The 24,788-nt window shown below is 35.5% G+C and overlaps 1 protein-coding gene across 2 annotated transcripts; it reads right to left on the bottom strand.

Annotated features, from left to right (window-relative positions):
• Nucleotides 1-817: 817 nt before the first annotated feature.
• Nucleotides 818-24,381, bottom strand: LOC128864994 (neuroligin-like protein glit-1). Of its 2 annotated transcripts, none has more exons than XM_054104830.1 (7): nt 24,228-24,381; nt 13,493-13,917; nt 13,299-13,431; nt 9,472-9,903; nt 8,196-9,415; nt 7,785-8,096; nt 818-5,785 (listed from the first exon to the last, which is right to left on the bottom strand). In XM_054104830.1, exons 2-7 carry the CDS (start codon nt 13,780-13,782, stop codon nt 5,044-5,046), a joined length of 3,129 nt encoding a protein of 1,042 aa, XP_053960805.1. In that variant the 5' UTR covers nt 13,783-13,917; nt 24,228-24,381; the 3' UTR covers nt 818-5,043. The 2 variants fall into 2 exon arrangements, with proteins under 2 accessions (XP_053960805.1, XP_053960804.1); XM_054104829.1 differs by having other exon boundaries at nt 23,567-24,381.
• Nucleotides 24,382-24,788: the final 407 nt, after the last annotated feature.

Raw genomic sequence — 24,788 nt, forward strand, 5'->3', positions numbered from 1 at the left:
AGTAAAAACTTGCAACTTCCCCTCAAAATGAAATATCTTTTTCATCTCTCACTTTCCCCTAAGTTGCAAGTTTTTTGGGCAAATGAACACCAAAACGTGATAATTTGTAGCAATTTTGACAAACTATTTGCTTCATGAACAGACCTATTCTTGCTCGATTTATATCTCACAACCCACATTCAAAAATTTTAAAATAATGGCAGTTCATTTTGTCATTATCGTTTAAACTCTTCAAAAATCATACCAAAATAAGAGGCTTGAGAATTAGTTATTAGTTGAGATATTTTTGCAAACGCAAAGCTTCATATCGGATTTTATTTCTAAGAAAATGCAGGATCTGCTCCTATTTGTGGTAATTTTCATAACATAATAACTTAGGGTTGATTTGTCTAAATTTTGATTTCTGCAAACTAATACCACTTATGCTGCCTTCTACGTTGTTTCCGAGGAGATATTTGAAGCAAGATATTTACTTTAAGTTTGTTTATTGCTGTAGAGAATATTTTTACTCGATGTTGATGTTTCACGAGCAGGCATTTGGGATTGAACCCATAACACCCAGACTGCTTTATATTTAATTACAGAGAAAGTTAAAATTTTATTTTACGAAATACTGAAATGGAGTGAAATATGTATTGTAATTCAAATACAGCACGGTTTAGAGTAATCAAATCTCACTAAATTTAATACATGTTCATATGTATGTACTTAAGTTATGTCATCCTAATTCAAGTATAAAATATATATAAATATATACTTATATATGTATATACACATTTATATACATAGGTATATAATTCCGAGCCCCGAAATTTTAAAAGAAGCTATCTTTAATTAATATTAACTAAAGTATCATGAATGTAATTTTTTTTTATAAAAACTTGTACTTGAGGACTTTTTGCTACGAAAAATTAATTTTTGATAACTATTTTTTTTTATCTATAGCATCAAAATGGCGCTATAAAGCAAATTATAAATAATTCTTTAATGTTAAAGTGATTGCATCTCATTTTTTTATAAGTAAATCATCTTGTAAACACACCAAAAACAATTAAATTTTACAATATTTAAAAAAAATTTGCTTATAATCTTACTTATAATTTTTTTACAATTAACAACGTATTTACAATTACTAGTATCGCCCCTAGTCGAAAATTTGACCAAGAACAATTCTCATTGTAAGTAGTAAGTTTTATCCAATTTCATTTGAACTATACAAAGTGATAAAATATAACAACTTGAGTTCTGTTCTTTTTTTTTCTAGGCGGACACATTTGTGATTAGCATTTTAACCGAAAATTAACCACCAGAGCTGGCCGAGGGTTATGGATCCGTTGAAAACATTGTAGCTAATGATTTGTATTTGGTGATGCTCTAAGTCAACTTATTTGAGTTCTGTTGTGTTTTTTGATTAATATTTTCACCAAAATTTTATCGCCATTGCTTGACATTTGTACAAGTTTCGCTGTCTTGAGTCAATCTAATATACTTCCGCACGTGCCTTCGATTTTTTACAGTTTTAAAAATGGATTTGATTTTACAACAACGAGTTGGTATTAAATTTTGCGTTAGAAATGGATTCAATGGTGCGAAAAAAACCTTACAAATATAAGGAAACTGTTTTGGTAATGACTGTATAAAGAAAACAGCCGTTTACGAGTGGCATGAACGCTTCCGAAAAGAGGATGATGAGCATAGTGCAGGCCGTCGACATCCAAAGCTGCTGAAAACATCATAAAAGCGAAAGAAAAGTTGATCAACCGCAAATTAACCACCAGAGCTGGCCGAGGGCTTGAACATTGCCTATGGATCCGTTGAAAACATTGTAGCTAATGATTTGTGTTTGCGCCGTGTTGCTGTAAAATTGGTTCCAAAGGACTCGACACTTAATAAGGTCTATTATTTGGGCCATTAGACGTTTACGTGAAGTAATTCGTCAGAAAAGGAAGGATTTGCGTGAAAACAACTCATGGATTTTGAATAATAATAACGCACCGTCGCACAGTGCCATTATTATTAGTGAATTTTTACCAAGAACGAAACGAATACCATCGAACAGTCATCGAATTCACCTGACATGGCTCGCTGCGATTATTTTCTGCTTGATCTAGTCAAAAAACCTCTACGGGGAACGACTTCGGCGTTTTCACAGCCGAAAAGAAGTAATGGAAAAATCGAAGACGGCTCTGATGGATTTACCGAAAATAGAATTTCAGAAATGTTTCGAGAGCTGAATCAAACACTGGCAGGAGTGCGTTGCAGGGAGTACTTTGATTTGACAAAAATTGTTTTAAGATTTTAAAATTTCCGTTGATTCATTTATTTTCTGTACACTTCTTGAGTTTTAAGTTTGTATGAGAGATACCACGCAACCTTTGCCAATACCTACCTTTTTTCACCATAAGTACGATATATATTGTAGCTTAACTGGTTTTACGAGTAGAGGTATGTTGGTTTTCACATTTTGCTCTACAAGTATATGTCAGATGCCACGGGGTTAACTTAAGTAATGGTAATGGTTGCACGGGTTAGGCTAAGGCCTTTATGCACTGAGACCAGATTGATCTATTGTCCGCCCCTAAGTGCTTAAGTTTAATTATATATTCTGGTATTGCGAGAAATTAAATCAGCTCCTTAGAAGACAGCATGTTGAAGTCTTCGTCCTCTAGTAGGCACCAGCTTCACAATTAGTGAATCCATGGATGGTGTTCCAGGGACTCTTCTTCATCACAGCAGAATCTGCATAAACGATTGCTAGATAGTCCATTGTATTGAAATGCTAATTGCAGGCAAAGTGGCCTGTAGGTGCTCCACAGAGTAATTTAAGGCCCTTTTTGTTTAGGGTTAGAGCAGATTTTGCTCTGTTGGTATTAAAGTTTAAGAACTTTTTGGAGTGATTAAGGCCGTTTGTGTCATGCCAGTATTCCTTGGTTTCTATTTGTATCCATTTTTGGTTTACTGTTTTAGGTTGTTGTTGTTATAGCCGAAAATGGGTATGTCTTCTCGTTCCCTTTCATGTCCCTCCTTGGTACCCGAGTCAGGAAAACCTGATTAACAGTCGCCAGTTTGTTGGGTGCATTGTTACGCTCTATAAGGACTTTTGAATTAAACGTAAAGCTATTTAATGCTTTCAAGACTGATTGACTGTTCGAAAGAATTTTAATTTTTACTTTTTCGAACCCTCTTTTGGATACAATTTCTACTGTTACCATTATGGCGAAAAGCTTCGCATGGAAAATTATAGAATCTGTACTCATTGTTAAAGATTTATGTGCTCTAGGCCCCACTATTCCTGCTCTTACCCTGTTTTGGAGCATTTTAGATCCATCTGTATACCATCTTTGCGCATCATTTTGTATTCATGCTGGGTTAGTGTCCACCCTTCCCTATACGGGAAGAGAACCTTGTATCTCTTAGTAAAATTGAGTACAGGTTCCGTGTACCTGTGCCTTAAGTAACTAAAGGATAACTTCATTTAAGTCGGGAGAACGGTACACTCAAAGAAGGGATTTAAATACTTTAGTGCGGCGTATTTTTGTAATGATTTTGGCTTTAGATCATTTTCTATCTTTATAGCCTTAACTCCCTCTCTGTTTTCGTTTTAATAAAGATGTCTTCTTTTAAAAGCTTGGAAGCTCAAAACTGATTTTAGATTTATATTTTAATTGGTTTTTTATTTTAGAATTATATGTATAATCTGCTAGGAACTATGTCGAAGAGAATAGTTCCGTATAAATTGACCAGCCCTAAAATACATACATATATATAGAGATATATATACACAATATGGCGCAAAATGAATCACCCTATCGGAAGATTTATAATTTGTGCAAACGGCGTCTTCCATAGTGTCCAAGTGTCATATTTGACACTTGTGAAGTGACAGGCGCTGTATACAAACAGACAGGCAACGGAGCGCGTAAAGGTTAAAATAAAGACTTACATCACCTAAAATCATTTTTGTTTATTTACTAAACAAGTTATTAAAAAAAGGGTGATAAATTTTGAGCCACCTTGTATATATATTGAATATAATTGTATAAACATACCCTATGATCAAAAAGTACCGGGAATGTTTAATTTAAACGAACCGCGCATGTGGGAAGCCGTCCATATTTTTTTCTTATGTTGGTAGGCCAGACAGTCAATAAAGAATATTATTTATCCGTTTTGAAGCGTTTGAGAGATGATGTAGATCGCGAACGGCCGGAAATGTGGGCAAACATTTGTTTTGTTTCATTTAAACATTCCCGGTACTTTCTGAGCATAGGGTATATAGTATGTTATAATAATTCACTTTAGATTACAATACATACGTATATACATATATTATTTAACTAAAAATATACATACAATATAATATATATATATTTGTTTTTTTTTTTAATCTTTAACTGGCGTCAAGTTAAAACTATGAAGTAGTATTATAACTAAGTAAATGATGTTTTGTATTTGCCTGCATTATTAGTAGTTAATTACTTTTTATTGCAATACGCATACATACATGGAAGCAGTAAAGTCCTAATTTCGTTTTATGTAGAGGAATCAAAAAATATTAAAACTATGTCGATGTTGGTTTATATCTAAGTGTGTATTTTTGTTTGTCTAAATTAAGTAATTTTGATTCCAACTAAACTCACTACACTGCAAATGTTTTTCGTGTCTCATTTTCAGTGATAATCGCGTAAAAAACATTTTTTAATTTTGGGAAGAAACAACTGCATAAAAATTAAAAGCGCTTATGTACAATTGTTGGTAATTTTGATACTAGAAATTAGAAGAATTAACGCCTTCGCGGCGTATGTTTTATGTAATAAAATTGTTTGCAAATTTTCATACGAGTGTTTATTTAATGTTAGTCTGTTAAAACTAAAAATTATAGCCAATTCCAACCAAGTTACCATTTCTACACGAGACCGACGCTAGGTACATAAATATACATACATACATAGTAATCGATGAAATATGATGAGATACTTTGCATTTTATTCTCTCTAGATGAGCTTTTCTGTTTTGCATTGCAATTCAAGTTACCCGCCTTTCTTAAACCGATGTTTGCGGTACCCCTTCGATAACCTGAGTGCGCGCTTGAGGTTGTGGCGGTATCTGTGTGGCTGATGTGGGTGGGAGTGATCGTTGCAGCTGTGGTGCAGAAGTTATGGTTGCCGTGGTAGTATGAGTGTGGGTGCGCGCACTGGGCACCGGTGTTGTGCTGCGACTGCTTATGGCACCAGCTACGTTGGGGCCTGTGCTTGTGGGGACAGTCGAAGGTGTCGCTTTGAGCTTGGAACTTAAAGGAACCGGAGCGGCAGAGATCGAAGCTGTTGTAGTTGTTATTAATGGTGTACCTGATATTGGTATAGATGACTCACTTGCTAATAACCGTTTTTCTTCTACATTTCTTGATTGTTGTTGTTGTAAAGTTGCTGCTGCACCGTTATTGAGGGAGGTCAAGCGCGAAGGACGTGCGCTGCTCGAGCTGCTAGTTAAGGTACCGCCATTCGTTTCCTTTAGTGAAATCGCCGACTTCAAGGAGGACTGACTGCCCGATTTCTGTGTCATGGCCAATGAACTGGGCGAACGAATGGATGTTGTATCCGTGTGGATTTTACTGGCCAACGTCTTGGACGATGGAGAATCACGGTATTCGTAGATATTGTCACGAGATCGGAGCGCATGATGATTTGCAACCATATGGGAGTTGTCTACACCGCTATGTTGATCATTAGGTAGCTCTGTACCATCAGGATTTATGAAAACATCTTCGTCGTAAAAGTCTGAGCGCCTATGTTAATGAAAATAAATTAAAAAAAAAAATAAAATCAGGGTAAATGAATCCTTAGATGCAATTTTGAAACAATTGAAAATAATGTGTAACAGAGTTCAAATAAGTAAAATAAAAAAGTAAAAAAAAAACACTGTATGGCAAAAAACAAATTTTTAATATATTTTTTCCCAGGTTTGGACGTGTTATAGGCCTTGTAAAGTAGGAAAAGACTGCATGCTCCGAATCTCGAATTTACCCTTAGGTTATAAGTTCAAGTACATAACAAAACTTTGTGTATTCGGTAAAAATTGTTGTATGCCATTCAAAATAAGATATTTAGCTGCTTAAAGTGGTATATAAAATGTTAATATATCTTAAGGACAGAAATAAAGAACCTAAAACATAAGAAAAATTTTAAATATGAGGAGATCCGGAAAATATTGCCGTTTTTGTACAGTAAATTCGAAAAAATAAATCGTTTACAAAATTTTCTTTTTAGTCAATTATGTAATCACCTTCGTTGGTAACAACATTTTGCAAATTTTCAATGCACAAAAATAACGCACATTTTTCGATCCGATAAAAATCAATTGGTTTTTGAGCAATATATCTGGAGATCGCATTTTTCATGTCAACTAAATTTTGAAATTTTTTGTTTGTTAAGAAATGTTGCAGTGAACGCAATAAATGGAAATCCCATGGCGCAATGTCGTACGAGTATGGCGGGAGAGTGAGGTACTGCCTCTTGCCCCAATCCTTAAATTTTCTCCAGCGTTTTTCTTGCCCAGTGCGGTTCTTTATTATCATGTTGTAAAATAAGGTCTTTTTTATTGATAATCATTGGATACTTTTCAATTAATGATTGATTTATTCGATTGATAATTGATTGTTCACAATAGAGGTCTGCATTAACAGTCTCTCCCGGTTTAAGTTCTTCATATGGACAATCGTATATTCGTGGAATTCCACCAAACATAAAATAGTGTCTTTTTCGGATGTCAACCTAGCTAAGCAGTCCTTGCTGACAGTTCATTCGGAGAGAGCGTCTTCTGCGTTTTGGATTATCATCCAGGATACATTTTACTTCTACATCTTCTACAGTGATAAGCAATCAAAAACAGTTCTGTATTGTACTGTTGAAGCAATAAGTTCCATGTCGTGGTTTGGTTAGCTTTGCTTTCTTCAGACAGATTATGCGGAACCCAAACACCCGTTCTGTCTGTTTTACGAATTTGTTGCAAATGTTCTTGGAAATATAATTGTAAGTAGCTATAATCTTAAACACAACCTCGTAAATGAAATAATAGTTTAAAAAGTTATTTTAAATTAAAAAATGTATAAAAATGTCTAATTTTGGCTGTATTACAAATATTGGGCCAGACATGACTAAGCCTGTGAAATATCTGGTTTATTTTATGTTTCTATACACACATCAATCGATTTTTAAATAATTTCCTGTTATGCGCTCATTAAAAAAAAAGTTGCCATTGAGTGTCTGAAAAAATTGAATTTAAAATTAGGAATTCCATCATTGCATTATGAGAAGCTACTTGATCCGGCGATTTAGTTTTCCGAGGTGAACGGCGTTTGGCGTTTTTTTTTTTTTTTCAAAAAATCAGAGAATATAATGCCAAACTCGTAAGCTCATTACCAGATCATGATTTCCTCGGCAACCACATCTGCCGGGAATCCTGGCCGCTTTTCATCATGCTCCCCACGTTTAAATTCGTTGAACCAATATCTAAATGTAGTCATAGATGGCGAAGCGTTCCCATAGACAGCATCTAACTTTGGTTTTATTTCCTCGCATTTTTCATCATAAAAGCGAATTACCGAACCATACTGCTCTTTTTCCATCTTAACGAAAATCTCGGAGCACGTCTTACTCGAATAGCTGCCAAATGCAAACTAACCTATCAATCAGTCTGAAATTTGTTTTTCCTCTGTCATAAAACACGGGCACTTATTGAACCGCCCGCGTAAGCCAAATACATATGTTTGCAGAAATTATTCTTACCTTTTAGCATTACGCCACATAATACAGCAAATTACCACTAAAACGATGAGAAAGAAACAAGCAACCGACATTGTCCAAAATGCAATTTGCAATGGCTCCTTCGGCTCCCACCAAAATTCTGTTGTGGGCGGATAGGTCGGAACCAGCACTCCGACTACCGTTGGTAAATATTGCGTCCAAAACGCACATTCTGTTTGCCGATAATTGAGCAATATTGATGAGTTAAACGTAGTATTGATATTCAAATAACGCAGTTCCCCTTGGTAGGCACGTTGGAAATGCATGCCCAAAACTTGTTGTGGTGTCGGATTGCTGCAGATTTTTTCAATTAATTTTTATTTCAAGTATTGTATGTATGTATATATATATATTAACACAGTGTGTACATATGTACTTATTAATTAGACTCACCCATATCTAGCGAAATTTGAGTAGGTTTGCATAAAAAAGTGACTCATATTTCGATCATTGTCAGTCCACATGTTGCGCTGTAGATGTTCCTTCTTGGGAAAGAATTCGATGTCCATGAATGGTGCACCTGTGAGAAAATAGTGCTCTATATCGTGCGGATATTTTCTCCATTGTGGATAGTTCAGCGCCTCCACTGTTGTGTTCAGGACATACATATAAACCGGAATGCGCTGTTCCAATAGTAGTTTGACCATTTGGTCAACTGGTGCTCGATAATACAAATCAGAAAGCATATTTATGTACTGATCGCGTAAAATTGAACTATTGTTGGGATCTGGCCAATAGGTATACATGTATTTAATAGCCTCGTACACGCCATTCGGATTCAGTGTGTAATTGTAACGGAATACATGTTCGCGAATTTTTTGATCAAAAAATTTGTTATCGATTTCGTAATAAGGAGCTAAAGACTCATTTTGTGCTACAAAAAAAGCTGCCTCTTGGGTTGTCACACCTGTCATATACTGCAAACCACGATTGAATTGCCCTTGTCTAATTAGAGTTTCTGGTGTTTGTGTAAGGAATCTCCAATCTTTTTCACGCCAACCTTCATACCAATCATCGCCGGGCACTGTGAAGTTGTGATCCAGCACTGGACCCCAAGGGAACGTACCTACTTGTGGAGGGAATTCCGCATTGCCCAGCTCATAGAAGCTGCGCCCAGTCCGGAGGCAGTTCACTAATTTCCATGACGATTCTATGGAACAACCGAGCAACTGCCCTAACACACGACTGGTGTTCTGTGCACGATATTTATCTTGGATCAGCGCCCAGTCCGCCAAGGCTGCTCCCGATTGTGCAATAATTCGTTTCACTATGTTTTTAGTTTGTGGTGCAACCATTAACAGGCCCGCAGATGCTGCGCCCGCACCAGGACCAAACAATGTAATCGATTCCCGATCACCGTTGAAAAACTCAATATTGTCATATATCCACTTCAGAGCCATAACTTGGTCTAAGATCCCATAATTTCCGGGCGAGTTCTCATCGCCGGTCGATAAAAATCCGAGTGCCCCAAGTCTATAATTTATAGTGACAACAACAACATCATAGAATGATGCAAGTATATGACCTTGAAAAAGATTCGAGGCACCGCGAATGAATTCCCCACCATGAATATAGACCATCACAGGATATTTTTGCGCCACACCAGCACCAGTCTGTTCAAAATTAAAATACATTTTTATAAAGCACAAAGCATAACTTAAATTTTTACTTTTGGTGAAAAGATGTTCAAGTAAAGACAATCTTCATCCATGTCCGTTATGCCTTTGGTTGCGCCTGTATAGCGCACTGGTTGTGGGCACGCCGGTCCGTAATCAACAGCTTGCAGCAGCTGCCATCCACGGTGCAAACGTGGTGGCTTAAAGCGACCCTCGAAGGTTGGAGGTAAGGCATAAGGAATACCCAAAAAAACTGAGCATTCACCCATCACCCTATCAACGGTCGAATGGTATGGCCTGTAGAAAGATTTGGGATCAGGATTGTCGTACATGTAGACTTTAAATCCTTGCACTTGTCCATAATTGGTCGTGACGAATACGTCGCGGTCTAACGTGAGCGAGTCACGGCGCTGTTTACCCTGCAAATCTTCACGCCAACCTGCCAAAATGCCAGGGAAAGGAGTATGCGCAGCATTCGGATTGTTCTGTAAAATAAAGAGTAATGAAATCATAAAGACATACGAACACAAAGAGACGCACATGATACAACTTTTTAACTGCACAAAATTTGATGGTATATTTTTTCATAGGTTTATTGCGCATTGCCTGACGAATAGGTCAAGTAGTGCATTGATCTATAGTTCAATTACTTTATTTGTGTAATCAATGTCAGACCTCTGCCCGGCACATACACAATTCAACAAAAAAGATGATTTTCTTGCGCTTGGTTTAATCCGTTATATGTACATATGAATGTATGTATATTTGGGAAAAAGAGCAATAGAAATTATTTGTAGTAACGATACGATTTTTATGACTACGTATTGCACATAGGCATGATTCATGGTACAAATGTATGTATGTACACATTGAAATAGCTGAGTTTGCTTGTATGTCGTTTGAAACATTAAAATTATAAAAAATTATTCTTGTGACGATCGTCAGCGGTAATCAGAAAAAGTAGCGCAGCCGAGAAGTAAATTCATTTCAAATAAATTGACTAAGCCGGACTGAATAACCTTGCGCCTAATGCGAAATATTTTTTAAATAAATATACTTTCAGAGATTCCAGTAATAAAGGCCATTGTGTTTGACACATCGTCCAAATCTGTGATGAGTTTCATGATTGAGAGAAATATGCGACTTACATAGTTTTTTTTAATAGCGGTCGCCCCTCGGTAGGCAATGGCAAACCTCCGAGTGTATTTCTGCCATGAAAAGCTCCTCATAAAAAATTATCTGCCGTTCGGAGTCGGCTTAAAACTGTAGGTCCCTCCATTTGTGGAACAACATGAAGACGCACACCACAAATAGGAGGAGGAGCTCGGCCAAACACCCAAAAAGGATGTAAGCCGTTAGAAAAAGTACTTTTGCCGGGTATTTGCTAGTATATATACCATATATTTATGTGCATAATATGTGTACGTATATGACTACAGATATACTTTTTACATTTGCAAAGGAGTACTCTTTCATTTCTTACTTTGGCAGATCTTATTTCAGTTCTACTGGGTTTGTACGCAAAATCCAGATATCAAATTCAATTTATCTAGTGTATTTTATATATAAACATACTCGTATGTGTATATGAATGTATGCATAATCTCCAAGTTAAGCTATTTGTCAGATTCAGTAACTCAAAAGTATGAAAATTCAATAAATCCACAGCATCATTAACGAGCATCGATTAATAAGTGAGTTCTTGCATAGATATATATATGTACATAAATTCATATATATGGAAAAAACTCATACAATAATCTTATTGTTTAAAAATTGGAATTATTTGAAGGGTTGAAGAAACTATTAACTTTGGCTTTGAAATACTCAAATGATAAACGCATACAATGACCGCGTGGTCAAAATTTCTACACCAAATTGTTTTTACCAGCCCAAACCTGCGGTTTGGAATTATAAATATATTTTATAAGTATCTAATGTGTAGCCATGCCCATCTAGAGTAAGTTGCTATATCAAAACACACGCTAAGAGACATAAGCTGGCACATAATGGATACAATAGCACGAAGAAGGATGAGATATTTTGGCCGGAAGAAAGGCACATACGCTCAGTCCAAACCATCTCTATCTTAGGTTTATTAGAGGAACTGGGTTTCGATAAGGTACTGTGATAATGCAAACCTCATTTTCATTCATTCATTCATCAAAACACAATTAGTTTTTGGAAGATAATGATACATCGATTTTCATACATATGGTTTTATATAATGAAGATTGATCAAACTAAATACATAATGTTTTAGTATTCATGGAAAGACTTACGCCTCAACAGCGTTAACAAATCGTACAATTGTGTTCCAAAAACCGACGCTCTTCTAAAACTGGAAGAGTATAAGGCTCTAATCGAAATACATAAAAGTGGAAACTCCAACAAAAAACTTGTTAATATTTTTATAAAATCGCATACGACTACCGGGAAAGTCCTTCGGGCGTACATGAATCGTTCATATATAAGTTCTATGAAACGAAAGGGTAGATTACGAAGTACCATCAAGCGAGTTGACGATAGAACTAAAACTGTTGCAAATTCAAATCCATTAATTTCGGCTCCGAAAATTCGTGCCGAATTGCAGAGTGAAGTACACTGAAGGGGCTTTGATACTCACACTATTCGCAGAAGGTTGAAGCTCGCAAAAACCCGCACGTTGACAAGCTCAACATATAGTGTTTTAGAGTTCAAAGAATAGAGTTTTACCTAAATCATGTTTTTAAACCACACGAATTCTGGAATAAAATATTTTGGACAGATTAATACAGTTGAAATATTCTCATGGCTGTGTCTGCATATGGAGAAATAAAGGAGAATTCCTGAATTATAAATGCACTGAACCGACATTCAAGACGTCTAAAAAAGGAACTATGGTTTGGGGATGCATTTGGGCAAGTGAACCAGGGAAATTAGTAATGTTAGAAGGAAAAGTAAATTTCAATATTAACTTAAATATAATTAAAGAAGTAGCAATAGTCAATGATAGATAGCAGTTAACTGCTTCGATTGCCACCGCAAGAAAAGTAAAGACACACTTAGAGGAATGAAATATAGATATTTCGAAATTGCCGCCTCAAAGGCCAGTCCTATTGACTAAATGAAATTAATTGAAAATGCTGTGCAATATTGATACTGCGTACAAATTAAACATAGCAGCAAATATCTAAAAGATCAAGAGATCTAAAAGATCAAGAAGGATATTCATGAAAATTAGGATAAAATGACTTTGGATCAATGCAGGAATATTGCCGCTACCATAAGTGATCATTTCGCCAAATATCTTCCATGAACGGAGCCCATTAATGTTATAAATGTTTACTTTCAGTTTCATGTACAAGATTTAACAAACTAATTGAAAGTTTATTGAGTTACTTTATACTTTAGGATTCAATTATGTTTATGTTATTAATTTATAAAAATAATTATCAATAACTTCATTTATAAAAAAATATGTGTGCATTAGTTTGGGGAAAAAGAAATGTTATGCTCGATCTTTAGTCAACTCTGCTTAGATTCGCTAAAAGCGCTGACATCCTACATTTGTCTACTTTCGGTATTCATAGAGGTCGTTCTCCATCTGGTATCGCTAGGGACCAAAAGGCCTATTGCCAGCCAGGCTAACCTAACCTAACCTTAGTCAGCTCCGATTATTTCTGTGATTTTATTGATATTTCCTTTAACTAAGGGTCGTCGTAACAAAATTAGGGTTTGTCGGTAGTGAAATACGTTGCTTGTTATAGTGAATTTTGCATGACTAACACTAAACTCAGGAATTCGGTTATTGCGGTATTATTTTCGTATTTTTATTTAAAACACTTTGTGATGTGGGTCCCGTACCCTCTTGCCTCCAAATGCTTTTATAGTAACTTACGGGATCAAATCGAAATCGGTCCTCGTTGGGCATTCCCTGTGGATATTGCCCAGGAGAATTTCTGCCTGGATAATTTGTGCCATAACCGTTTGGCAAGTAGTGCCCATAACGCCGATCATTAAAAATATAGGTTCTAAAAATAAAGTAGAGCAAATATTACAATACTATATTTAAATCAACTTACTAAGTCTTACCTGTAATCAGGATCACCTGGGTTTGGCCAATTATAATCATTGACACCCGGACGTGAGTAAAAATGGGGATCACGAGTCTGCGCTTCAACTCCACATAAAATGCTTAGTACCACATAAATAGATATGGCGAAGACTGTAGTGAGATGCAGTTTGTCTCGATATTTAAAGTTTTTTATTCGAATAGTTGTTATACTAAACAATGGAGTAAGTTTGTTGTGGTGTGGCTTGCCATTCCTGTATGTGTGGCTTAGTTTACGCATTCGATCTTTTGTTTGCTTGTATGTCTTCATATTGCTTATGGACAAATTAGGGACTTTTTTGTTCTCTGCTGTCGATTGTTCAGAAGTAGTTTAGATAGTTATTGGCCTCGAATCTTTCTGGTGCATGGCAGTGTTGTGTTGCTGAGTCGCGAAATATTTTATATTCTGAAAATCAAAGGTAAAATCTTCATAAACGGTGATGGATTAGAAAAATCTTAAAAAAATAGAAAGCATGTGAACTATGCCGTACAGTTTAGTTAAAAATAGCTTAACAATACTTTTTCTTGATTGAACATTAATGAAAAGAATTGAAAATGAAAGAATATATCATAGAACAAAAAGTATAACATAAAAGAAGACACAATTTTTTTAAATGCTTCGTAATACCACAATTAGTGTTTTGACAATATTAGTTTAACAAAATGTATTCCTAATATGTACACCTGGCATTACAATATTTAATGAAAGTTTTCGGTCTAGACACTAAAAAATAGATATAAATAGGAAAAGGCGTAATTTAACCTTGAAATTAAAAACAAAAAAAAAAAACATTAAGTACACCCATAGTATTTCATAACTGTGTTGAAAAAGGTTTGACCATTGAAGATGCTTTCTTGGCACAAGTTAATCAATCACGTTTACTTGTCATATATTTAGATGAGAATTGATATAGGATTATTTTTGTTGGATTAAGAATATGATTATGACGACAAATCAATCACAATTAAATTACACTGAATAACAACCCAAAAATATCTTGTTTGATGATTACATTTTCTAAAGCAGTTTTTCATGCTGATTACAAATCTGAAAACCGTTTTTCTCTATCACGTCAGGTTTTTAAGATATTAACATAAACATACATTTTTTTAATCCCTTATTGTTACGAATGAATAAGAAAATAGAGTTTAGTTTACTAAGTTAATAACATATTTGCTATTTTTTTTCAGTGAAAACAATGGCGTCTAGAGGCTGCATCAATTCACCAGACTTGTTTTGTTATGTGTGCGGCTATCTCACAGACAAAAGACACCGAAAGACATTTACACCATTTCTGAGAAAAGCTTATGAACTATACTTTGATTCAAAGGTTGACAGCGGCAAGTTATGGGCACCACAGTTCATTTGTTTGACATGTGCATGCAACTTACGGGGTTGGATAAGGAAGGCTAAAAATAACAACCATCTGGCATTTGGAGTTCCTATGATATGGCGTGAGTCAAGCAACCACATCACTGACTGTTATTTCTGTTTGACAAATGTCACAGGTTTCTCATACAAGACTCGTTCATCTGTGAAGTATCCACAACACAAGAAGAAAGTTCGTCTTTCAGCAACATGGCAGACTCTGACTGACATCCAAGGTCTTATGTCAAGCCTCGGTGTAGAACATAAGACTGAAGCATGGCGTCTATTTATTGATTCCTCCAAGGCAAGTTTGAAGGCTGTATTATTACACAATGGAAGCATGTATGCATCAGCACCGGTTGGTTATTCTACTCATCTAAAAGAGACGTACGAAACCATGTCGCTACTTCTTGAAAAAATTTGCTATCGCGATTACAATTGGAATATGTGTGGTGATTTAAAAGTGATCACTATTCTCATGGGAATGCAGACAGGGTACACCAAGTACTGCTGCTTTATCTGCGAGTGGGACAGCAGAGATAGGAAGCACCACTATATAAATAAGAATTGGCCCATTAGAGATAAAATGGAGCCAGGTAGTAAAAACGTCCTGCGTGTGCCATTGGTTGAGCGTGAAAAAGTTATTATGCCTCCACTTCATATAAAGCTGGGGCTCATGAAAAACTTCGTGAAGGCACTAGACAAAAACTCAGATGCTTTCGGTACCTATGCAACAAGTTTCCAGAGTTGAGTTATACGAAAGTGAAAGAAGGTGTATTCATAGGTCCACAAATAAGGAAGATCATAGTAGACAGTCACTTCGAAGATTTACTCAGCAGAACTGAAAAAAAGCATGGTTGACATTTAAGTCTGTTGTAGCCAATTTCCTTGGAAATAATAAATCTCCTGACTATGTAAATATTGTGCAGAAGTGCATTAATGCGTACAAGTTAATGGGTTGTAACATTTCCCTCAAGATTCATCTCCTCGACTCACATCTCGACTTCTTTCCAGAAAACCTAGGTTCTGTTAGTGATGAACATGATGAACGTTTCCATCAGGACATCTCGGTGATGGAGTCAAGCTATCAAAGTCGATGGAGTGCAGCAATGTTAGCCGACTATTGCTGGATGCTTCAGCGCAACATGCCAAATTGTCAGCACAAGTCTACAGCCAAGAAATTCAAACCAAACTAACTTTTAATTTAAGGAACTTTACGTTATACCTATGTATTTTACAAGTGTATTATATCTTAAACTATGTGTATTTATGTTAAGTAGTACTCTATTCAGCGATATATGCTCTACTGTGACTTGCCTGCGAGTTGTTTGCTTTGATACAATATTAAACATATATAAATGGTCAATGCCAAATATCTAAACAACGGTGGGTGATAGAGACAAACGGTTTCTATATTTGTAATTAGCATGTCTTACTTGTCTTAAAACAAGTGTTGGTTTCCAAGATATTTTCCGAAAGTTTTTTTTTGTTGATTTGTGTTATTAACGAAATAAGATCATATTTTTTAAGAGACCGAAAATTTGGTGAAACAGAGTATGTAGATTAGAGGTAAACAGTTTTTGATTCAGAGAACCAGTAAATACTACACCAAGAGTTGCTGAACTTGAAGAAGACAACAGAGTAATATGATATCCAGTTCACAAAATACAAATTTTAAATAATATCAAGCCAAGATTTATTTATAAAAGTTTGGACATTGCGCAGGTTAGGCAATTTTACAGTAGAGTGCTGCCACAGTGCGATCTTGTTTGTAAACAAATGACCGACGTGAAAACAGACAAAAAAATACACTCTCGACTTTTTTGGCATTATTAAAGAAAATGTAATGTAATGCGTCCCCAAATATTTTGACTGCCTGCTCATTAAACAATATTTTCCTACATATTTGATCACTCTAATCAAAAAAATATGAACCAATCCACCGCTGTTTGGCTTTTTATGGCTTGCCTTGAAAAGAGAGATAAACTATCTCTGAGGCTTACTATGCCGAGTTGGATTGATGCACGGACTCATAACCGGATGATAATATAAGATTAAAGAAATTAGGTTTCGAATTGTCATCTCCTTCAGCATATTCTCTAGCTCAGCGTGGTACGCGTACCACTCATGGTGAAAATAAATCAGTAGGTGTGACCAAGATCTGACCGTCAGCGAATTTGAAAGAACCAACTGATTGGCTGACGTCACCGGGGACATGACAGCGGTTTGTTTACGAAAAAACTGAGCTCGTATTGGTGATATGCGAAAAAATCAGAACAGTTCCCGCTCATGTTGCTTCGTTACTGTCTGAGCAATGACTGATTGGACGAATGTGTGAAGGGCAGAATTCGCCTACGGAACATACGATGACGTGGCAACCGATGTTGCTTGCACAATTTGGTTTTTCACAATAGCTGATTGGCCAAACTTGGTAATTTAGTGTTACGGGGGTATCCGAAAGTAGTAAACTAGGAGATAAAGACGACAAGTAAAATAAATGATTGCTGAATTTTATTTGTTTTTGTAGTAGTGTTTTGTATTTTGTGGTACTTTTTCGAACTTCGGCTTATAAAAAAATCCTCTTCCGTGAGGTACTATTTTGCGAGACAGAAATACATTCAGAGGTTTCCCATTACCTGCCGCGAGTCGGCAGGTTTTAGAAAACAACCACTCATGCTTCATGCCTCCAGGCTCAAACCTAGAGCCTACCTATGCACTATATAACGGGTGAACTTAATTTAGCTATGTATCATATACTCGTAAGTAGAGGCATTTTATTAACATTGAATAATTTTGCACGAAATGTTACATATTAATTACATATTTTTTTGGTGATTTCAGGCGTACAGAATGACTCAATTTTAATAAGCAAATAAAAACAATCTTATGTCAGAATGCTTGGGATTTAATTAGTTCAAAAACAAAACTTAATGGCTAAAGTTTGTACATTAGAGCAAGTCGAGAAAAGTTCAAAAACTCACCTAATCGCTATTGCAGTGAAGAATATTTCGGGACAAAAAATAATTTTGATGACTACACGAAAAACCGTCAATAATTGTATTTTTTGTAACCTTGGCATTTAATGCCGGATTTTTATAAACGATATATTGTTGTAAAAGGCTTAACGATTGCTATATTCTGTTAAGGGTTTTATTAATCTCATAAGTCATTAGAGTTGTACCTATTAATCCACCGAATTAACGTGACAAAAAACAATTTTTACAAGAGAATGGTTCCAATTATCAGTGCAAAAATTACATTCCCCTTGTATTCCCATTAAGCGGTGCCCAGTAATGATACAATTAGCCGAATTAAAGGAAGACCGGCCCAGATTGATGAAGGATACAGTTGTGTTAATTCTTTCTAGGTCAGGCCTGTCTTGTTACCTCGCAAGTGGTCCACCTACAGTTGGCTTGTATGATGTTGAACCACCTGATCCACAGCATATTTCAGGATAGAGGAATGTTCACATACTGGCAGAATTGGCTCAGTTACAATAGCAACGATACTGCAGTAGTTAGGTAGCCGCAGACTTAGGTTCAGATACAGCACTTTTGGGCGGAAAAACGATTTGAATTGGGAAGCAGGGTAATGTGTTCCCGAAAGAATTTTATAATTTTCGAGCTCGCAAATCTGAAATAATTCCAGCGTAGGTATGCATTCAGTTTGATTGCGTTGCAATTTATGCGGAGACGGCCTAATAAAGTCGCAAGAGCCTTAGTAGGGGAAGGTAGCGCTTCTGTGAGTAGCATAGACGCCGCCTTTTGTACCCTTTCCAGTTTGCTATTGGATACCATATTTCCAATCGGTGTACTATGCGCGGTTTTAAATCCCATCTTTTACATACACGTATAACCATTTGCATGCATATAGGGCAGTGACCGTATTTCTGGACCTGTCCTCGATGTTTAGGTTCAAGTTGAATTTATGGTCTAGAATAATCCCTCGGTAGCGTGTGTAAGCCGGTCCCCATTTAGTCTTGAAAGCAGGTATTTTATATTTGGTTGTGAATAACACCATTTCAGTTTTCCTGGAGTTAACATCCAACCCACTCTCTTTGGATCAGCCCTCTAAAAAGCGTTTTGCAATAGATCGCTTCGAACTTAGAGATACTTCCCTGGTGATGTTAATTAATGGTGTCCATGGAGGCGAAATATAAAAGTTGAGTTTTTACAAAGAGATTCAATATCAGGGGAGCGAGGACGCCTCCCTGAGCAGTAAAGCCGTGCGTTCTGCATGTTTAGTAATAGCCGCTCCCCCTATCTTCGAAACAATGTTCTCTTCTCAAGTAGTAGCCGAACAAATTCTGCCAGGGGCTGATCCAGATGATGTTGAAAGCGCCTTCTATATCGCGAAAGTCACCTAGCGTAAATTCTTAGTAGCGTCTTTCTATTTTGTTTATAAGAGTTAATAAAGTCATAAAATGACTTTGGGCTAGAGGTAATATATATTAGTTTTGAATTTAGCAATGCATTTCTTGTAACGCAGTTTGTTTATTTCCTTTAGCACACATCCCACTAGTGAGAAGTTAAACCAGGTCATTAAACTACTTGGCATTTCGTGGTTCATTGAACTGCTTAAACAGTGGAAGACATTTACGTAATATGAAATTTTATACATGTATTGAAATGTATGAAATGTATTTTTTACAACAAAGTAAAATAGACGTAATTGAAAAACCACAATAATGCCAATGTGCAGTATACATAGAACAACGGCATCGACATCAAGGATATCCTTAAAATATGAAAATATAAAATTTAATACTAACCAATTTAAGATATTATTGAAAATCATTTAAAATAATTATGTCAATTTTTTTCAACCCTCTTAGCGATCCATAAATATTGGTTTAAGGGGTTACATACGCCCGAATTAAAAAAAAAAATCGATTTTTTTTTACAGACTATTATTCTTTACAGTTTTAGGCGAATTTCTGTGGAAGTCGATTGCAAAAATTTCCCATGGATACAAAGTTATGGTTAAAAATGTAACTGCCCGAGGAGAGTTTGATGCGCATAGGTAGCTGACCTTCGTTTGAGGCATTTGAAAGTTTAAACTCGTTTTTCTCGAAACTACTTTTTCTGGCACGGACTGCATGATAACTCATACAGTTTTTAATATTTTTTGATGCAGTTTTTTTTTAATATTCGAAAGTGTTTTCTCTATAGTCTGTCGGGCCGGATTTTTGATATTTTTATTAAAAAAAAATTATAAACATAGCATTTGCGACATAAAATGCATATTTTTTTTAAATGCCGTAAATTGACAGACTATAACTACAACTTTATTTTACAAGATTTTTTTTACTTTTTACAGATCCATCAAGATTTTAAGGAGATATGATGCAGAGCGTGAAGCAACTTGTCTTTCATTGTACTTTAGGTCAAGTTATATACTAATTTTTGTAACGAAAAACTAAAATTTTTTTTTTATAAAGTTTAAGTACTAATAAACAATGTATACCATTTTTTTATATTTATTCCTACCGTTATCCCTTCTAAAAACAGTTTTTATTTGAACGCTGAAGTTTCCGTTGATTCATTTACTACACACAATATGAGATTTAAGTGCGTATGGGGAGAAAAGCTATATGAAGGTTTTAGTTTATATGGGAGGTGCTACGCTCCCTTTGCCAATACCTACCACTTTGCACCATAAGTCAGATATTGGCAATTTGTGTAACTGTATCAACATTATCTTAGCTTTTGCAGTTCCGGAGAAAAGCGATTTGAAAATTTGAGTTTCCAATATCTACTACTTTTTACCATAAGTACGACATATACAATTTATGCAGTCGCTTCAAGTTATAGTTCTGTAGCTTAATTGGTTTTAGAGATATATTGATTTTCGCATTTTGGCCTATGTATCAGATCCCATTAGTGTGACGTATTTATGCGTACAGAAAACCAAAAATTAACTGGGACACGAGTTTGTTCTGACTTCAATTCCTTATAACTCAATCAATTTTCAAAAGGCAAAAGCCAATGTAAAGTATTCAATTCAGTATTTTATTATAAAAAAACGAAAATCATATTATAAAATATTTAAATCGTTTGGAAGTTTTCCAGTAAACAAAGCAATAACTTAATTTTACAACTCAAATATAAAGTGGGACAGTAATGAAAATATATAAATAAACTGAGGAGGATGGGGCAACACTTCTTTACATTGTAAAGCAACCATTCCCTTACAATCAGAGCAGTATGCTTTAATGAAACAAAACGAGCCCACTCAATTTGTCGTCATTGCTCCCCAAATCATAACATGCCCGCCACCATGTTCCGCAGTACCAACCACATTAGACGGATTAAGCGAAGGGAAGATCCCTCTCTCGAGACAAAACTGCGACCATTGGACCGAAGTAAGTTGAATTTCGACTAGTGGGTGAATTAACGTTGCCCCAAAATTCATTCGGATTGCTAACGCATTTTTAGCATAGTTCAACCTTCTACTCATATTCATCGTTGAAAGAAGGCATTTTTTTCTAGGAGTGTACGCTCTGTACTCATTACTGTACAGAAAATCTCTAAGAGTTTTGTGTACATCCACAATTGAGGAATTTTTAAGTGATTTGGTAATATTACTGCAGACATTTTCGGGTTCTCGTTTAATAAACATATAATCCTTCTCTTCATCACATTTGAGTTATTTTTGGAAACTCTTTCAGTACCACTTTTTCTAAGAAAAGAATAGTTTTCATTATATTTTTTCAATATACTAAATACTGTCGACTTTTTTTTTCAAAATTTCCGCGATTTGACGCACACTTTTACCCTCGAAATGGGTAAGGGTCTCCAAAGTTCTCTTAAATCACTCGAGGTTTGCTTATTCATCTCCACTCTTAAAAACCTGCAACGTCAATGGCATAAATATAAAACTAAGATTTTCAGTTCAGTTATGAAAAAATAACGGAATACACATAGTTTATTTAAATATGCTAAAAAATTAGGGTGCCCCAATTTTTGTTTGACTTTGAAAAACTATGCTATTGCGGTTATTGCTTAAATAAACGGAGTTGCTGTTAATTCTAAAACAAAAATTATGCGTATATAGTTAAAAATGAAATATATTCAACGCAAATGATTTCTTAAAAATATGTGAATAATTTCTTTATTTATATAATTTGAATTTCTTGAATATTGGTGTCCCAGTTTCTTTTTGGTTCACTGTATATACATAGTAATGATATAAAAGACTATACATATCATACACATGTATGTCAAATTTGGGGCTTCTTAAAAAAAAGTTTAGAATGATGTATTGTAATTAAGCTTTGAGGAATGAAAATCTAACAAAAAAAGCATAATATTCAAATTGATTTATTTTTTATTCAGTGTTGATAAATTAAAAAAAAAAATTATCGGAAAACGAATTAAAAATTATTCGCTTAAAACTGTAGGTCCCTCCATTTGTGGAACAATATCAAGACGCACGCCACAAATAGGAGGAGGAGCTCTGCTAAAAAGTGTGTACGCGCCAATATTATACTCATATTGTATGTTCCTGACTATTCTGACTGTTCCTATATTTTTCCTTAGGTTTACCTATGATCTGAACGTACCGGGAATGTTTAAATAAAACAAAACAGAATTAAATTTCAGGCAAATTTATTTTATCTCCTTCAAAATATAACCCGTCTGAAGCAACACACATGTGCGCCATTAACCCAGGCCTCCATACACCCCTGGTAGGCCGACGAATGAATGGGCTGCAGCTCCTTCGTCGCATTCTCTTTGATCTCCTCTATCGACTGAAATCTCTTTCCACAAAGTGGTAACTTCAACTTGGGAAACAAAAAGAAGTTGCACGGAGCCATATCAGGTGAATACGGTACTTGCACGATGGAATTTACTCGATGTTTGGTCAAATAGTCCAGCGCTATTTGTGCTCGGTGCGATGGCGCGTTATCATCATGCAAAATCCAAGAATTGTTTGCCCACATTTCCGGCCGGCCAGGCAGACACTAATGATCCGATGGCGCTAAAAGGTGACAGTTGTGTGTCTTAAAGTCCTACCAACATAAGAAAAAAATATCGGCCGGTTCTCACGTGCGCGGTTCGTTTAAATTAAACATTCCCGGTACTTTCTAATCATAGGGTATTTTAATTTCAGTTGCATTGCATTTCATTTCCATTAAATTTAAATAATGACATTTTCTAAATTGTTAGTTATAAGTTTGCATTGTTTAAAAATAATTGATTTCGAATTTTGTAGCTTCTAACAGCGATGCATTATAAAAGACTTAAAAGTCTTACAAAAGTCTTACCGTCTTAACAGCCCCATTTCTTAAATAAATAAATATACGATGATTCAATAAGAACTTTGAGTTCGAAAAGTTTCACTTGATATCGTACGGCGAAGCAGCGTGCGTCTTACCTCGTATGCTATACATACCACATTTAAAAACAAGGTACTGCCAACAGAAATAGAGGGCAGTATGCGGTTCTGTTAAATGTCGTTGTAGCCAGAAATCAACAACATTGCACATTCCCCTTCATTGTACGTCATCGCTTTGGGCCTTACTTGTCGTGTATTATCTTATCTTTAATTTACAAATTCATAGTATTCGCAATACCCCTGCATTTACATACAAAATTTTAGTACATATCTACGAATATTATCTACTTTGCTTACATTTTATTAATGAAAAGAAGTTTCTTAAAAGTTAAGTAACAAAACTCACTGCTTATTTGAAGGTATGCATCCAAACAAATACGTAACAACTTTGTTTTTAAACAAAACAGTCGAAGAGCTTCAACCATATGCGGCAACGCCCAAAATAGCGTCAAAATCGCGCTTGTTGTTACCTTGTTGTTTGTTTGCCCAAAGCTGCTATTAACATTACAAAACAACAAAATACGAACACAAACCGTAACTCGTCTACATTCACATAAACTCGATTGCTTTGGCAGCGCTGTTATGAACACTCTGACTCTCACTGGTTATATTTTTGCTTGCTATTGCTATTATGCTTTTCATTTTATTCAAATTGACATTGTGACAAACTGGCATTAGCGACGGTGTGTCAACTAGCGCGATCAACCCAAAGTTGCAACGTTCCACGAAAAGGGTTGACTAAACGTGGGTAATTATGGGCTTACTAGTAATACTCGTACACATGTAAAAGTCACACACTTGTTTACAGGTAATACAACTACATACAAACGTAAACACTAATGCATATATTTATGCATATGTATATGAGTGCATATGCAGCACTCTCGGAGAATCCACTACATGCACACCAACATTTTGTTAACACGCACACATTGTTTCGCTTTTTGGTAACTTCGTAGGTGTAGTGTGTGTTAGATATGTTGAAAATTACTGAATACTATGCATACCGTTGTTATTATACTGGAAAATACACTTGGATTTCTTTTCATTATTTCTTATTTGTTAATTGAAATTGAATACACTTTCAATAAAACAAATCGCACCAAATTATTAACAACACTTTAGCGTTTTACATACGAGCACAACTATCTGACGCGACGAGTAAATTTCAACTAATAAGTTGCTGGTTATAACACCGTCATTCGATTGCCTAGTTAAGCGGCTAGGTGCTCTCAGTTGCTAACTTTTAGCTCTTGCTGACTTTGACTTAGTGCGCTCATTCATAGCCTGACACTGTGTTTGATTACATTTTCCTCTCACTTTAACCAACATTCAAAACTCTACGATTGTTAGCGCTTCACTCTCCGGCTGGCTAACTTGGAAGTATCTGTAATTAATAATTTTTCAGCTAGAGATGTGCATGAGAAAATATTGAATCCCGGATTCCGAGTTTATGTGCGATTTATTTAATTCAACTGATTTTGCGTAAAAGGGAATTGCGGAAAATGTTCCGAGTATTCTCCTTAATCTATCTTTTATGTGCCGATTTTAATAAATCTTTTGTTTTT

The sequence above is a fragment of the Anastrepha ludens genome, chromosome 5 (genome assembly GCF_028408465.1).
Source record: "Anastrepha ludens isolate Willacy chromosome 5, idAnaLude1.1, whole genome shotgun sequence".
NCBI lineage: Eukaryota > Metazoa > Arthropoda > Insecta > Diptera > Tephritidae > Anastrepha > Anastrepha ludens.

Coding starts and splice junctions, on each gene's coding strand:
- LOC128864994 (XM_054104830.1), bottom strand. CDS start 13,782: ATGAAGACATACAAGCAAACAAAAGATCGAATGCGTAAACTAAGCCAC. Junction 9,416..9,471: donor TGAACATCTTTTCACCAAAA/GTAAAAATTTAA, acceptor AATTTTGAACAG/ACTGGTGCTGGTGTGGCGCA. Junction 5,786..7,784: donor ATGTGGCGTAATGCTAAAAG/GTAAGAATAATT, acceptor TCATTAACATAG/GCGCTCAGACTTTTACGACG.